This window comes from Thermobia domestica, chromosome 11 (assembly GCF_964235325.1).
Source record: "Thermobia domestica chromosome 11, izTheDome1.hap1.1, whole genome shotgun sequence".
Lineage (NCBI taxonomy): Eukaryota > Metazoa > Arthropoda > Insecta > Zygentoma > Lepismatidae > Thermobia > Thermobia domestica.
Genome location: NC_137464.1, coordinates 81,630,556 through 81,648,653, shown reverse-complemented (window position 1 = coordinate 81,648,653; position 18,098 = coordinate 81,630,556). Strand labels below are relative to the sequence as shown.

General features: G+C 34.5%; 1 protein-coding gene across 2 annotated transcripts in view; it reads right to left on the bottom strand.

The window, feature by feature from the left end:
* Positions 1-18,098, bottom strand: part of Syt14 (Synaptotagmin 14) — a 474,462-nt gene that overhangs the window by 141,283 nt on the left and 315,081 nt on the right. For both annotated transcript variants that reach the window (XM_081730700.1, XM_081730699.1), the window contains exon 2: positions 449-613. In XM_081730700.1, the coding sequence (XP_081586826.1) occupies positions 449-613 (165 nt within the window). The remainder of the gene's footprint in view (positions 1-448; positions 614-18,098) is intronic.

The following is an 18,098-nucleotide window of genomic DNA, read 5'->3' as shown; positions in this document are numbered from 1 at the left end:
TAAAACATATCCTAGTACTTTTTGCTCTGATCTACTAAACACATAAAACTTCTTATTTATCTAACCAGTAGTTCTCCCTAATGGTCTAGTTGCTAGCATATGTGCTTTCGATACACGGCTTCCTGATTCAATTCCCGTGAGAAAGCTTCGAAATTTAAATGTAGTAGGGATGTTCAGATTACACTTTAAGCTGTAGGTTCAGGCTTTATAGCCTCAGTGCTTAAAAGTTACCAACCAATTGTAGAATTAAATTATCAATGCAACATGCAATAGATTTTAATATTTTACATGATTTTGTCACTTTTTCACAAAAAAAGACTATCTTTCTAGTTTCTTTTCATGCTGTTGTATCCAGTATATATATTTTTCATAATGAAAAGAAGTTGTATGAAATCAATAACGTCGCAGAAGTTTTATATATCCAATGCAATACGTGAGGTAAACTTACCAAGCTCTTTGGTGCTGCGTGGAGGTTTGATGACCGGTTCGTCGCAGCAAGGGAAGCCTCCAATGCTGTAGAAGCACCACTTCTTGTTCAGGTAGAGGAAAAACACCAGCAGCAGCACCACAAATGCAGCAACTGCTCCAAGGAACGCCGTCGCTTCCACCGGAACTAAAATACAGAAAGTAAAAACAATATTATGATTGGACAATATGGTATCTACTCATGTCGTGGATTTACGAACATAAAGTCATCAAAGCCATAGTATATGCTACTACTATATACTGATAATAAGTACGTACTGTGACATTTAAAATAAACGCAAATAAATGTACAATCGTAAAGAAGAATAAATATTCACTATATCAAAAATTGAGCTTTTTAAGGCAAGTTAGAACTAATGTTTTCATAAATTGCTTTTATCCAGGAGTTAATTTTCTTCCAGTCAATTAATATAAGGCTTCTTGTTAAGATCACTATTAGACTCTTTTAAATGTTATTGACCAATTTAATGACAATTAAGGAGAAAAAATTAGAAAGTTACACTGAAAAAAAAAAACGTTATCAGGACAGTGGTATATTGTGCAAATACGCGAAATCCATATATTTATTACGGAACATATGTTATCCACATATAACACGTGTACTATTCCCCCCCCCCTAATTAGACGATATATCACGCAGCTGCAGAGTATCTGACATCTAACAGTCTTCCTTATACTACATACCGTCAGCTCTATGTTACATACGTCGATCTATAGGTGAGATTCTTATTGCCTATATCGAGTTCTTTCTTTCAAACGGAAAGTACGTATAGGCGGAACACTTATACAGAATTTACGCATGTAACCTATGTTTCCACGTACGCCGCATACGTTTTTTTCTCTGTACAGAAAAATAGTATTTGGAAAATGCTATTTTAAATTAATTAATTGTTATTTAAAAAAAAAACTTTTGTGAAAGAAATGCAGAAAGTAATTTCAGCGAAAGGGAATTATAACATCGTAAGCTGAATACCTAGAGTTTTGGTCTATAAGATTTGGAAATAGTTATTACTCTAGCATTTTACAGATCTATCTGACTCACTTTCTGTTTTTAAGGAGTTTGTTTTACCAAAAACTCTTTCATATATTTACCCTGTCTGTAGATTTGAAAAAAAAAATCTTCGGGAGACAAAAAAATAAATAAATAAATTGTCAAGAACCTCTACTACCTGATAAGACTACTTCTTGATAGGATAGAGAAAATCAAAAGTTAGTAATCGAATTGCTTTTCGAATGAAAATGACCCATTTAACGGAAATGCTAGAAAGAACTATTTTTGGTTTTTGGTTTTACCATTAATAATTACAGAGGAAAATAGTAATACAAAGCAAGTGATACAGATGGTCCCAATTTCTGAAATTTATTCTGTGAAATCTCAGTGGTAGAGCGTTTACCTCTGGTGATTGGGGTTCCGTGTTCAAACATTGCTCCCGCCAAGTGAACTTTGTGATGGACAAACACCGTGTGCGTAGATTTTCTCGGGGTTCTCCCGTTTTCGTCCTACTTTCTTCATTTCACCATTTTCGTTCATCTCTCATCATCATCGTCTAGCCTAACCGGCATAAACGTGGGACGTAAAACTAAAAAAAATCATTTCATTTCATTTATGTGAAATCTAATAAATATATGTTATTGTGAGACATGCGCTTCGAAAGATTAACTTTCTAAATTTAGTTTCCAGGCAGTGTTTCCACTTTCTACTGCTAAGAGTCGGTAGCGAGCATGAAATGAATTGTTAATATTAACCACAACATGCTAGAAAAGGTTTGTTCGAAGATAGACTATCGACTGGATGTGTGCTGTATCACGCGACTTGTTCACCTAGAACACTTGTAATACATTTGAAGCAAACTTTTTTTGACAGTTTGACTTTGTTAGCACATGTCTCAATAACATGTGTTTATTAGATTTCACAGACTACATTTCTTAAATCAAGTTCATCATTTTGACTTGGCCTGAAGACAACAAGAGGCTCTTTCCTGCAACCGATTAAGCATCCACAAATATATTTCATTTACAACCTTAATTCTCTACTTAAACCAGAAGGGATAAAAATCCACTGTAACTTCTGGTTTCAATTTTGATTTACACAAAGCAAAATCGACAACAGATATTTTCTTAAAAAATTGATTTAGTGCTTTGAGAATCTTCTCTCTTAACTCTGTTCAAAATGAAAGTGGCAAAAACCAACGGCTTCCAGTTTTAAGGTTGATTGCTATAGAGCAAAAATAGTAATAGATAACGAGAACCGGTTTTGTGCATTCGGTTAAGCGTCTCAAGACGTCACGTACACAGTAATGAACCAAACTCCTTCACGTGGTGTACACAGTGATACTGGTATATTTTATTTCATTCATTGCCTTTAAGTGATTTGCTAACATTCAATAAAAATGCATTGAGAAAAATATTTATACGTACAGCGGTATATTGAACAAATATAGAGAATTCATATGTTTAATGCGAAAATCTGTACGGAGCATATGTTATTCATATGTTACGTACGCACTGGCCTTTTCCCACTTAGATGTTGCATCATGCTGCTATAATCTCTGACATCTGACAGTCTTGTGTATATTACATACGTATACGTAGGTCACATACGTTAGCTCTATGCTGTATATATCCATCTGTATGTGAGATACTTACCGCCAAAATACAATGATTTCTTTCATATCGAAAGTACGTATAGATGGAATACTTATACGGACAGTATAATGGTAAAACACATGTTTTCAGTTATACGTTTTTCTGAAAGATGTTACATATAATTGTACGTTAAGTCCAAAAACTACAGAATTTACGCATGGAACCTACGTTTTTACGTACGCCACATTTTTTTTATCAGTATATGAATGAGTGTAGTCTAGGTCTAGACTTTAAACTTAGACTTTCAAGTTAACTTATTTGCCTTAAATGGCAAAAAGACGAAATTCCTATCAGTATTAAAGAAAATCTATAATAATGACTATATTTAAGAAAATGGGCAAAACTCTCTGCAATAATTTACGAGGAATGTCCCTCTGTTATTTCGCAATGATGCCTTGTGTAACATTTCCGTGAATATGGCCGACATTATGGAAATCAAATAGTCGGAAATACGTTATTAGTAGAGTTTCAGACGTAGTAGATTAACAACGACAAGCATACACTCTGCGTCACATAAATATTAAAGAAAAATGGCAATATGCCAGTATATTTGATCAATTATTTATATACTTGAAAAAAACATATAATATTGTTGATTGCAAACATTCATAGGTTGAAGGACTGTAAAATTGATGAAGACGTGTCTTAGTGCAACAAACAGTAAAATATGAAAAATAAAAATCAAAGAATGTAAAGAAGAAAAATTTCTTATTTACATCATTTTAATACACAAGTAGAAAAATTAAAGAAAAAAAAAACAGACAAGTGGCACTATTTTTTTTTCACTCAGCACTTTACGCCTGCAGACGATGTAAACTTGATAGAATATAACAAGATAAGTGAAAGAAAATAAATATATCTTATGACAGTGTGTAAAGAATTTGTTTTACATTAAGTCTATTTAGATAAAACACAATATGTACATGATAACAATTTGCTTGAACAAAATGAATAAATGTAAATATTAATACGGTGTGGTAAGAAAAAAAGAACGAAGTTAACGAGGCAACGACGAGACAAAATGTTCATATTTCCGAAATTTCTTCCTGACGAAGACACTACCTGATGAAACGGATGCAGTAACTTATTAATTAATACACTAACTAACTAACCCTATGGTTTATGAGGCCCCACAAGATCATCAGTGAATCCTATCTGTTGCTAATACGTGGTGGTTACAATTAAAGTGCCGCTATTCATGGCTGTCCAGAGTCGGCTGTAATCAGCATATTGCTATGAAATTTGGTAAATATGCTAATGAAGCCATGCGGAAGCGAGTTACGTTGGAAAAAAAAGTAGTTCCACTTTCCACCACCAGAGGAAAACATAGCGCTCTATAGGTAATACGCACTTGGAGATGATCCTGAATGCATAGGTAAGACAATTAGCTAGGTCGAAGAGGTCACATATGTGAAATAAATATAATGCAAACCAGGTGAAGGGCAGATGATAGTAACAAAGGGTGCAAAGGGAACAACTTTGAAATAACGTGAGAGTAACAAAAGGTGCAATGGGAATAATTTTATTAACATTTGCGGTTACACTGATAAATTTATATAACATGTTCCATATGGCCACAAAACACATCGACGACATATTCCATCCGCAAAATGGTGTACGGAACAGTTGGTCGTAGCAGTTCCGATGGAATTGTTCCAACACCTCACCTTATGCTGTCCTAGAGATCCACCAGCAACCTGACATTTCCGTGGTAGACCTGACCTGGTAGACCACAGCCAGAAGTCATAGGGATATAGATCGGGGGATCTTGCTAGTCATGGATCTATAAAATCTAGCGAGATGATGCGATCAGCAGTAAAGGTTTCACGAAGTAGATCTTTCACGTGGCGACCGATGTGGGGTGTTGCCCGGTCTTGCATGAAAACAGTCTCTTCCAAACAGTTTCGTGCCTGTAAAGCAGAAATCACATGTCGCACTAAAAGGTCTCTATAACGGGCTGATGTCACGGTACAGCTGACATTACCTTGGGGGTATCATCTCCTCAAAGAGAAACGAAAATCATGAACGTTCCTGTGAAACCACACCACACAGTCATGTACGCAGAGTGTAATGGCTCTTCTTGCACAACATTCGGATTATCCAAGCCCCATACCCGATAGTTTTGTGTGTTCACTGAACTTTTAGTGTAAAATGCGCCTCATCAGTCCACAGAATATCCCACGGTTACATGTCATCCACTTCCATCCCTGTCAAAAAAAAAAAAAAAAAAAAAAAGAGCAAACTCGATTTTGAAGCGTATTTTGGGTTTCAGTTGCTGTACTGTGTGAATCCTGTAAGTAAACCAGCGTAAAATTAACAGTAATACTGGTATCCACTAGAGGTGCATTTTACACTAGAAGAAGCAGCGAACACACAAAACTGTCAGGTATGGGGTTCCCGCAAGTTATGCAGAAACTGCTATTACACTCTGCGTACGTGACTATGTGGTAAGTATTCACAGGTACGTTCATTATCGGCCGTTTTTCTTTGAGAAGATGACAACCAAAGGAAATGTCACCTATACCGTGACATCGTCACGTTATAGAGAAATTTTAGTGCGATATGTGACTCCTACTTTATAGGCACGAAACTGTTTGGAGACGACTGTTTTCATGCAAGTCCGGGCAACACCGCACATCGGTCGCCACGTGAAAGATCTTCTTCGTGAAACCTTCACTGCTGATCGCATCGTCTCTCGAGGTTTTCCAGATGCGTGACTAGCAAGATCGCCCGATCTAAATCCGTATAACTTCTGACTATGGGGATATCTGAAAGCTTGGGTCTACCAGGGAAATGTCAAGTCGCTGGTGGATCTCTAGGACAGCATAAGGTGACAGGTTGAAACAATTCAATCGGAACTGGTACAATCAATTGTTGCGTACACCATTTTGGGGATGGAATATGTCGTCGATGTGTTTTGTTGTCATATGGAACATGTTATATAAATTTATCACTCTAACCGTAAAAGTTGATAAAGTTATTCCCATTGTACCTTTTGTTACTCTCACGTTATTTTTAAAGTTATTCCCTTTGCACCATTTGTTAATATCATTTGCCCTTCACCTTGTTTGCATTATATTTATTTCACATATGCTTCGACCTAGCTAATCGTCTTATCTATGCATTCAGGGCCATCTTCATGTGCGTATTACCTGTAAGGCGGCAAATTTTCCCCCTGGTGGTGGAAAGTGGAACTACTATTTTTCCAATGTAACTCTCTTCCGCATGGTCTCATTAGTATATTTACAAAATTTCAATGTAATTCGTTGATTACAGCCCGCTCTGGACCGCCATGAATAGCGACACTTTAATTCTAACCACCAAGTATAATTCAAAGAGGATATATATATTATTGTCTACTTTAAGATTAAACTTAATGATCTTGTTTCCGGACTAGCCGAAAGTATGTATTCTCAAAGATTCGAACTAACGTCCATACAGAGAGCCTGTGCATATTTCCCATATATATACACTTTTAACATTCTCCTTTTTTTATTCTGTAATTAAAAAAAAAATATTTCAAAGTTTCCGTTTTGTTTTTAATCGCTTGCAGGGACATAGGTATAGAAGTAAACGCAGAGAAAACTAAAAATATGGGAGTTCGTCGGTATCGTAATACTGCAAATTATAGATGCGTTGAAATATCAAATGATACTTTTAATAAAGTGGATACTTTCAAATATCTAGTATCGATATTAATAGATGAAAACCATATTCACGAAGAAAGTAAATGCTAACTAAAAACAGGGAATTCGTGTTATTATTCAGTTCAAAATATTTTGTTGTAGGGAATTTTGTCGAGGAATTTGAAGCTTAAAATATATAAAATGATAATCATGCCTGTTGTGCTCTATGGTTGCGAAACATGGTCGCTTACTCTAAGGGAAAAAAACCTAAACTGAAAGTATCTGAGTACAAGATTCTGAGACGGATATTCGGAACCAAGAGGAACGGGAATGGGGAATGGCGAAAACTTCATAACGATGAACTGCATAATTTAAACCCTTCACCAAACATTGTTAGGGTCATCAAATCTAGGAGGCTTAAGCGGGCAGGTGATGTAGCCAGAAAGGAAGAAATTAGGAACGCTTTCAAAGTTTTAACTAGAATTGCAATTGGAAAACGTGCCTTAGGAAGACCAAGGGCAGCCTAGGGGAAGCTGGGAGGACAATATTAAGATGGATTTCGCAGAAATAGTACTGGATCCAGTTGGCTAAGGATAGAATTCAGTGGAGAGCTTTTGTAAATGAGGCATTGAACATTCGGGCTACATAGGTCATAGAGTTAAATAGAGGGGTTTTGCTTTTAATAATAATAATAATAATAATAATAATAATAATAATAATAATAATAATAATAATAATAATAATAATAATAATAATAATAATAATAATAATAAAAAATTAATTGCAAACATGAAGACTCTGTCCATAACCTTGAGATATTTTAAAAATGGGTCAAATTAGGACTGATTTCAAATTACATATAATCAAACCCGAATTTAAAGTTTCGGTACTAAAAGTAAAGCAACCGCAAACTCGTTTCTTTAAATCTCCCAAATGTTAATCTCCCAAATGTTTCTAGGCAGTTTCCTCTATAAAACCATTTGTCACTTTGTGTTATAAACAAGTAGGATTACGTAGAATTCTAGAAAGCTTGTTCCTTTGTAGTTTAAAAATATATTCAACATGTAAATTTCTAGATGAAATAAAATTGAAATCTTTACCTTTTCTTTCTCTCTCTCTTTCTCCCTTGCTTCCCATTTATCTCATTCTCTTCTTTTCCCTCTGATTGTTCCAGTAATCCATTTTCTTGTAGCAGAATGAATTTATGATCTGCTGGATAGTTTTCAATTTGAGTGTTTCTTCTTCATCTTTTTCGCAAAAGCATATTTTTAAACTTTAGCTTCTCTCCCTCCTATATAATGCTTTCCCTTCCCTCTTTTTCTCTTTATGCATATACAAAGGCATCATACATACGCAATCAAAGAAAGCCGCTCCACAGGGAACTCGTGAAGCATAAGTAATATCACCATAGCAACTTGGTAACCAAACAAGTCGTCGTTGTCGCCGGGAGTATGGAGAGTTTACACTCACGGCCAAGGACAAGATACAGCAAAATTGCTGGAAAAATTCTCTTTTTTATGGGGCACTTTTTAAAACGTATTTCTGCTTCACAAGCAGAAAAAGAAACACGCTGCTTCGCATAGGTTTTTATCAGGTGAATACTACCAACAATATATTAATATTTGAAGAAGACGCTCTGTGCAAGGATAATGAATATACAAATCTCATGAAAATTGTATTAATTTATGATTTTAAACTAAGCGAATTTGGTTTTGTGTCACAAGGCATGCGCTGCGATGTACACTCATGTGCAAAATGATTGTCGCATATCTATAACTGTCTTCTTTTAAGAATATAATTTGATAATTATTTTGCAGGGTACTTTTAATACTGATACTGTGTGTATAATCGGGAAATGTATATTTGCGGTAAATTTCATAGAAAAAAATTATAAATACGAAAAGTAGAATGAGTAAAACAAAATGTTGCTAAATGGACAAGAAAGTTTTATTTTTGTTTTATTGTTCTTATTTATTGCTCTTTTGACATGAAATTTGCCACATACATGACTTTGCCGATTATACACATACTAACATTATAAAAAATAGCGGGCGAATTCATTATCAAATTATATTCCTACAACAACCCTATATAGACATGCAACAATAATTTTGGACATAAGTGTACAGGTAGTCATGTAAGTTCGTCCTACTTCGATCAGAGCGTACGAACAGTACACATAGAATAAACAATAAACAAAATTTTCGGAGATATTCCAAAAATCAAATACTTATATTACAATTTAAGTGTGTGGTTTTCTGAAAAGTATCAAGGACCAAGAAGTATACTAGTCACTGTTTTTTGAGATGGTCTTCTTCCTTGCTCACTCCGTCGTCTAAATCCACAATATCATAATTCATTTGTTTGAAGACATAAGTTTGTATTCTTTAACAATGGGGAACATATCAACAGAACAAACTGTTTAACTAAATAGCTCTCTGTAAGTAGATATTAAATATTGGAATGTTACGTAAGTATGTAGTGTTTTGTTTATGCTACCAATGTATTGCTAAGGGTTCCTTGTCTCTTATTCCATTGTTATTGCTTACGTCGTTATTTCGTGTTGGTGAAAATAAGATAAGCATGATAATTTTGCTCACATTTTGTATATTTCCCAGCTAAAACAAGATGAAATGTTAACAATACAAAGTTCAATGTTTGAGCCATATTCTGCTCTTTGAGTTGACTTAGATATATGCTGATCCAAGGTTAGGACGATCGTCAGCTTTGACGAAAATTTCTTTAATGACTTTCTTCACGAAAATTCCAGCCAAAAAGCGTTGGAATCCGTTCAAATTATGAATTGTGATCGCTGAGCCATTGTGTATCATTTGCATTCTGTGGATGAGGTACAAACGTTGGACGTATGAGTTCTTAGCCAAATTTGCTAAAGAAATTATTGGAAAGAGGTAGTAAAACCGTTCCGCACCCTCCATATTCTTCTGACTTTGCGGCTAAACATTTCCACCTTTTTCGTCTCCTCCATAACCACATTAAGGCCGAAGTACTTCCTGATGAATCTGCTCTTGAAACTTTGCTAACTGATTTCTTCTACTCAAACTCACAGCAGTTTCATAGACATGGCATCGAATTCCTCCCGCAACGTTGGCAGATAATCATTGACAATGGAGGCGAGTACATTATTGATTGACTGAATGCTGTGTCGTGTAACAATAAATACAACGTTTCATTTAATTAATCGCCTGCACTTGTGTTAATTACAGTATATTTATGAATCCAAGACGACTCTGAATTCAAGGTTGCCTTCCATACTTTTAAGAAAAGATTACAAAAATTACGTCTACAGCATGTTCTGCATATATTTTCAGAATTTACTATAAAATTACATTAAACATTAAATAAAATACACATCTCCCTCATGGGAAGCGTGAATCTGTGGATGATCGAAACTAAAATGGTAGGCAAGGTAGGTGGTGTAAATTCATACACCTATCAAATATCAAATATGCAATAAAAAAAGTATCATTCTGTGATTTCTGCAATATTTTGAAAACTGTAAAATAGGAAGCATGGCCCAATTTAGTAAACATTCTTAATCTAAAACAATTGAAGTGATCTGTTAGAAAACTTCCGAAATAGCTATGGAAAATGTAGAATAAAAGCAGGTTAAATCAAATAAGTAAAAGTAGAAGCTACAGGGAAGAATATAAAATCAGATATAATTTTCTGAAAAATAAAGCTAGCATAGAAAAGGCAGAAAGACAAATTAGTATTGTGGAATTCTGTGGTTCCCTGATGAAAGCAGTGGCGACACCAGCTATAATTTCCTGGAAGGGACAAACGAAGGTGTAGAGACAATTTTGGAGAACAACTATTTTTTAGTATTCCGAAAAGAATAGTTTTATATTACTAACCTACATTACAATGCAACATATTTGGGGGAGGCAGTCAGGGGCACGGACGATAACACTGGGAGTCTCCCGCCTCTTTCACTCCCCTCTAGCGTCGTCACTGGATAAAAGAAATAATAAACAATCAAATATTTTGATGCTTATTATATTGTAAACGACAGAGCCGTACTACGAGACAGTAAAACGAATAGAAACCTCTGAAACATGACTGTAAAGATAGAATGTAGAGAATGACATAGTTTAACTTCCGATATTTGTAGTGTAAGCTGAAGAAGACTAACATTTATAATAATATACGCAAGTTATTCATTTTGAGACTTTGGTGGGATTTCTATTATCGACTGTTATCGAATGAAATGCAAGAAGTCTAGGAAAGGTCACGGAGACAATGATAACCACCAGGACTGAAACAACAGTAAATTGCCTCACCACTGAGCCGCTGCATTATTAAAGACATTATAACGTGTTTAATAAAGTCCGTACTTTCTTGAAAATTACAAAGTACAACGTTCGTTGATTAAAGCTTAACGTCTCTTTTCATCAGTGAGACTATATGAGACGGGTCACTGAGTAAGGTCCGAACCAATAACCGGGTTTATTTGTATCTGAGGCAAGTATGACCGGGAATTGAATCCGGGATCACGTGTGTTAGCCACTTGCCAACAGAGGGGCTTACGGAAGGTAAGATTCGTGGAGCAACAGTTTTGAGGCTATTGTCTAATCACAGTTGAGTGAGGAAGTTAGTGTGGTAGACCCATTTTTTCCATTCAAAAGCCAAAATGAAATATTAAAATGTATATCCGTAACTCGGGAGAATATTACTTACAGTGTATTCATACACTACTACCGGATTACTCTTTATTTCATAAGAGCTCTACCAGATATTTTTATCCAGTAACGTTGTCATACACAACTTAACTTTGTACACAAAGAATATTCTCAATTGCCTTCACCCTCATTCTCTTTTCATGTTTCTGGTCGTCGCGACAACGACGACTGCTGTGTGCTGTTGGATGGAAAGCAGACAACAGACAATTTACTCTGTTTCTTCTCTTCTCTCCTTCTCTCCCCAGATACGATGAGATGAAACAAGATCAGAGAGAGGATAAATAAAAGAAGTTGATTGGCTTGTCGCCAGACATCCTCCAATTGGAGAGGGGATCGTGGAGAGGGTGGATGAATGAAGAACTGGGGAATGAATGGCAGGAAAGTAGTGTGAATAGAAAAAGATTTTTAAAAAAAGATACTAATCTGCTGACGTTTGAGTAAAACTTTACGGCCACCACTATAGGTACCGGAGGGTTCAATGTCCCGTCACAGCATGGTAACTTGTTTACCACGCAAACACACACACACATACACACATACACACACAAAAGAATTATATTACTCAAACGGGATCAATTTCGATTTAATCGATTGACACTAAATTTTTATATGGCACATAATAGTTTAATATATATTCTAAATTAATGAATGGATGTTTTAGTACGTACTTTCATGCTCTTTTGAGTTTAAATTCATTACAGCATTGTTCTCTTTTCAGTATACTACACGGCTCAACTATATAGGCAGAACTTAATCCTATCTAAGCAAAAAGTCTGCAAGCATCTACTATTAGGTTAGATAGAAATTCCTTACTCGTCTAACAAATTAAGCAAGAAGTAGTTTTAGGTTATGATATATTCAATGAAGTAGTGACTATGTTCAATGAAGACAAGATTGAAACTAGTGATAGACGGGTAATACATTTAGAATCAGTGTCCTATTGTAATATAATTGAAGTTGCAATATTTAAATTAATCTTCGGATAATATCTGGAGTAATTACCATTTGCATAAACTAGAATAACCAGATTACATGTTTCGTTAACTTTGTAATTAAGCTGTTTCTCAATACTGTTTTTTTATACTAAATACTTAAATATACAACCTTTAGAACAAATTCGATTATCAACTTTTTTATGTGTAGTTGCTGAAGCTCAGTATTAATTATACACCGTGTAAAATGAAGATAAGTGTGCTTATATACAGTACAAGAGAGTTAAATACAACTACGGCTAAATGGGCTTGTTTTAGCTAAAACACAGAAAAGGGGTTAAAAATAACATAAAAACAGAATAAACTAAAACGAGCAGTTTATATAGAGATACAGGATATGAAGGAAATAATATATACAAGAGTAGCATAGTCAAATTTTGTTCAACGAGAAAAAATCTAATTATAAAAAGTATTAGCTCGGTAGAATATAACACTGGTTCACAGTACCTGAAACACACATAACTCTCTCTGGTTTCTTACTTAGGAAAGTCGTTGAAGGAAGTAGTAATTCATTGTAATTTCGGAAATTAATCACCGGATGAAATTATTCAAATGTAAGATTTAGGTATTCTGTGTATTATAAAAGTCCTTATATTCGTCAGAAAATTTATAACACTAGTTAATAAATGAGATATTCGTTTTCTGCGTCAAAATATTTTTTTGCTAATTTTTAAGACTTTTGTGAAACGGTTAGAAATAAATATGTAATTACTATTTAATTTCCCTTTCTCAGAGCTCTTTGGAGCAATTAAACAAGTTATATTATTATTATTATTATTATTATTATTATTATTATTATTATTATTATTATTATTATTATTATTATTATTATTATTTCTATTCTAAAGCCATATCTTCCAAACAACCTACATTACCTACTATCCATTTCATAAAGATAGGCCCCTGACTTGGCGGTGCTGCCGTGATGTCCAGTCATAACTTATATTACATTGTCGTACCTCGTTGGAATTGTTGGAATGTTGTCTTTTCAATACTTAAGACATACAAATTTTCTTTGTACTGTGTAGTGAGAAAAAAATAGAAATTAATGAAAAAGTGCGTATTTTTTCGTACTTTTTTGGTAAATCAATGTTTATAGGACTATATCTCGGAAAGGAGATAACATAAAATAATTTCCTGTGCACCATATGTAGATGCATATGTTACCTGTAAGTTCTGAAAATTTCATTACTGAACACATAGTAGTTTTCTTGTTATTCAGTAAAAAGTGAGACATCATTATCTCTGAATTGCTGCGGTGTATTAACAATCTTAAAAAACTTTTAGAAAGATCTTAAAGTAGCTTTTTCAACCAAACTGTTTTGACTTGTTTTAAAAGATAAACAATCACAAATATGACATTATGATTTTCTCAGCTTTGCGCCCTTCGCTATCGCAGTTTATACGGAGTGCTACGTTGCCACATTTTCCTGGCGCGTATACACTCTCAGACGGACGGGTATTTAAACTTGTCACGCACACTGTCCGGCACTTTTTAGATATATTTTTAAAATTTTATGTCTCCACAGATTTTAAACCAATTTCTTAGAAATTAACAGGATATACAGAAAATGTGCCAAATGTTCAAAATTAGAAAAGCGAACTCTTATTTTGTTTGGATTTGCATGTGATGGTCTTCGAAAATTTGTTGCTTTTTGTCAGTTTTTCACTTACTGCACGCAGTACAAAATACACTTGCACAGAAACAAATACAAGCATAAACTTTATTATATGATACAACCTTAGTTGATATGTAATATTGAGTTTACACTTCACAGAAGATCTGTTGCACCACTTGACAGACATACTAATAGCTCTTGCGTAGTTGATTTGTAAAAATCGCGTAAAGCTGGCTTCCGTGCAAGGCTTATGTGAATAATTAGTGTAAAAAGTTCCTGGTTTTTAATTAAAGTAACACGCTTTCATTTAGAAAACAAAGATTTTTGTTTTAGTATTTTTTCTTTTTCTCAATCTGCTGTTTTGCGTATTGATTCATAACTTTTACTACTATTCCTTGAGAGCTCATGTAGTTTGGATTTCACGTTAATCAGTAGGTCGACGTCTCATATAGCCTCACTGCTGAACAGGACGTTCAACTCAAAATCAATTCAACTTTTTTTTTACTATAAAACTTCATCGGTAAAAACAGCTGAAACACTTTATATGCGGAATACTCTGTAGATAACCCAGCATTTTGATCAATTCCCGGGATACCACTAAACAGGGGTTTTGCATTTACTTGAATTTTATCGCTCCAAGCTACATCAGAATCTGTCTTTGAATAGGAACGACACGTTTTTTTCTCTCTTTCCCGGCGCAGCCGCAGGTTCACTTGAAACAGAGTTACTATCTTGTTCACTCCCGAATACGCCACTGAACACAGAATAATCAATGTCATTATTATTCATTACTAACTCATAACCGTCTGAGTTGGAGTCATTCATCAGTTCTGCAATTTCATTATCGCTAAAAATTTTGCTTCTTCTTTTTGTAATACCGCCGCTCGTAAAGGAATATCCATATATATATATATATATTAATCAAAAACCACGACATATACTAAGGAAAATATAAATGCCCATTCGTCCGTCTCATTGCAATCAACCCATATGGTGTGAGTGCATGTCTAAGATTTTGACGCCTACGAACCGAAGGGAAGTGTTGAAGGCGTAATCAGTGCAACGTGATTAGACGCAAATACAGCCCTCGTCACCTACACATTGCATAGTTTTCTTTCGTTGAAAGAAAACAAAGGACCCATTCTGTGTTATTGTATACATTCGGCAGGGGAATTGATCGCAGAACTTGGGTGAACACGTGATTGCCAAGGATACATTTCTTTTTAACCTTTAACATGTTCGTAAGCTGGAAAGTGTGTATACGGATAGATCTTGAGGTAAAAATGGAGCCATTGTTAATAAGTGTACAGGAAGATAACAGGAGCAGCGATGAGTCAACAAACCCATTACGAAAGTGAATGAAGTAAATAGATTAAGAGATGAGTTTTTGGATGTTTTACTTCAACGTTTTATTTCGATTAAATTGAGATGTGTAATGCATTATTATTATTTTTATGATGTTGTGAAAGGTTATAATAAATACTTTTTCCTATTACATTCTTATGAAGTAAGCTTCGCGCTACAAGCTTCCTGAACGCGACAACACTGCACGACAGCGTTGCCGCACTTCCACTTACTGTATGCTGTTTCTTCATATAAGCGCGGGGAATTTAAAGATTGGGCTGCAACATGGCTCACCGCTTAACGCAGAGAACATTTTGAAGTAAAAGAATTTAAAAAAAAAATAAATACTCTACAACTAAACCCTTTTTTGTTAATAGTTCCAAATATTTGGAACACTAGACTTCCAAATTTTCGAGCAGTGTTTTGTACGTTTCTCTAACTACCATGGTAAAGGAGATCAGAGCGTCGTACATTTGTTTTAATTACACAAAAAGTATCAAGTGATGAAAATTGAAATTCTCACAACTTACAGTTAATGGATGCATCTAGATATTGTACACAGGAAATTATTTCACGTGATCTCTTTTCTGAGATATAGTACTATAAACATTGATCTATCAAAAAAGTACGAAAAAATACGCACTTTTTCATTAATTTTTATTTTTTTCTCACTACATAGTACAAAGAAAATTTTTATGTCTTAAGTATTGAAAAGACAACATTTCAGGAATTCCAACGAGGTACGACAATGCAATATAAGTTTTGACTGAACGTCACGGCAGCACCACGAAGTCAGGGGCCTATCTTTATGAAATGGATAGTAGTCATTTAATCCCTGAAATGGTATGCAACCAAAGTAGTTCTCGAACAATGCAGGTTGCGGTACGACTAGGCTTTCTTACTGATAAACCCGCGAAGGAATGATACTTGGAATTACAAAATGGTTTCTTTCGTTATCGCAATAATAAACTAGAAGCGCTTTATTAGAACAAAACTTTCCGTAATATTGAGCCGGTTACTTGTTCGAAGGAAACAATAGAATGATAGTGATCTTTTTCAAATAAGCAGATCGTAGAAAGTGTAGGGTTTCGAATTAAATTTTCAACTACGATTACAAAAACAAAAAGTCAACTGTTTCTTATAAATTTTTAATTACTTAAAACTATCCCTGACTTTATAAGTTAATTACTATGTTTGTACGGATGACTAGATGATATGTAATCAGTATCTTGATCATTACACCATTTGTTTGTAGTTTCCGAGGCTAAACTTTGTGATTTGGAGCATTCAAAGCACAAGGGAATCAAGTTGTTACCAACTTTTGAAAGAGAGAGAGAGAGAGAGAGAGAGAGAAAGAGAGAAAGTTTGCACGATTTGCTTGAGTACATGGAAAAGTAAATACTTTTCTTTTTGCGTTATAAGAATAATTTACAATATTTAGACAAAATATTTTAAGCGCTCAAAAAAATCTTCAGACAAAGATCTTAAAGATGAAATATGTCCAAAATGACCAAAAATGGGATTTGATTACTACCCAAAAATAGGATGGGGACCAAAAAATGGGATGGGATTTGTGCACTGAACGCTCTATTTCTTAATTGCATCCCAATTGCTTCATGATGCCACATCAAAAGAAAATAATATGTAGAATTTGGAACATTGGACGCCATTTAAATACGCTCCTGTTGTATTCTTGGAAAATATGATGTATCTTAATTAGAGTCTTTATAGAAATTCTTGAATTCTTAAAGAAACACTATAATCGTCTGGTTAGAAATTTTGAATTTACTTCAAAGTAAGTTTACATCAATATCTTACATTAATCGTCAGCAGAGAGGCTATATAGGACATTATCCACAGTTTAAAGTGATATCTGAACTACTAGTTCGTTCAATGCTCTCTCACCAGGAATCACATTTGGGATCCAGTGCAGCAAAGGCATGCGAACCAACCAGTAGACTAGTAATAGGAACTATTAGGGATTTAATACCTCTATCCGATTTTGTTCAGTTAATTTGACCTTTTATATATCTTGTTAGTGTTTCGAGTTTTAAAATACGATATTTACTCGCTTTTAGGGATATTTATGTAATTCGAGTGTATTTCGAATTTTTATTAATGAAATCAAAGTAACAGTGTCACATGTATACATGTGTAGAAGTTTGGTTTATATGGTATGAAATTTTATATGGTATGGTTTTAGTAGAGAGATTAAAGTAGGAATGGAATATATTCTTGAGACGCTTAATTCATTACATAAAATCGTAACTAACTATCTATAACCATTTTTACTCTTCGCGATTAACGTTGATTTCTGCTACTTCCGGTTTGAATAGAGGATTAAGGGGGAAAAAATCGTGCCTAACGTTAGAACGCTAAATTGAGTCTAAGAAAATCGCTTCTCGTATCTTATCATTTTCGCTCTACGTAGATCAATATTGAAACCTAGAGCTTTCTATTGCTTTCTGTTTTACAAGGGAATAGAGGATTGAGATTAAATGTATCTTTTTACACGTTTAACAAATTACAGGAAACCGCTTCACGCTATCTATTACCGTTTTTGTTCTATAATGATCAACGTTAAAACCGCAAAACGTTGATTCTCTTATTTCCGATTTCAATGTCACCCCCATCAATGAAGTCGATTCCTAATTTTTGACCCTGTACACTCTAGTCAAAATTCAT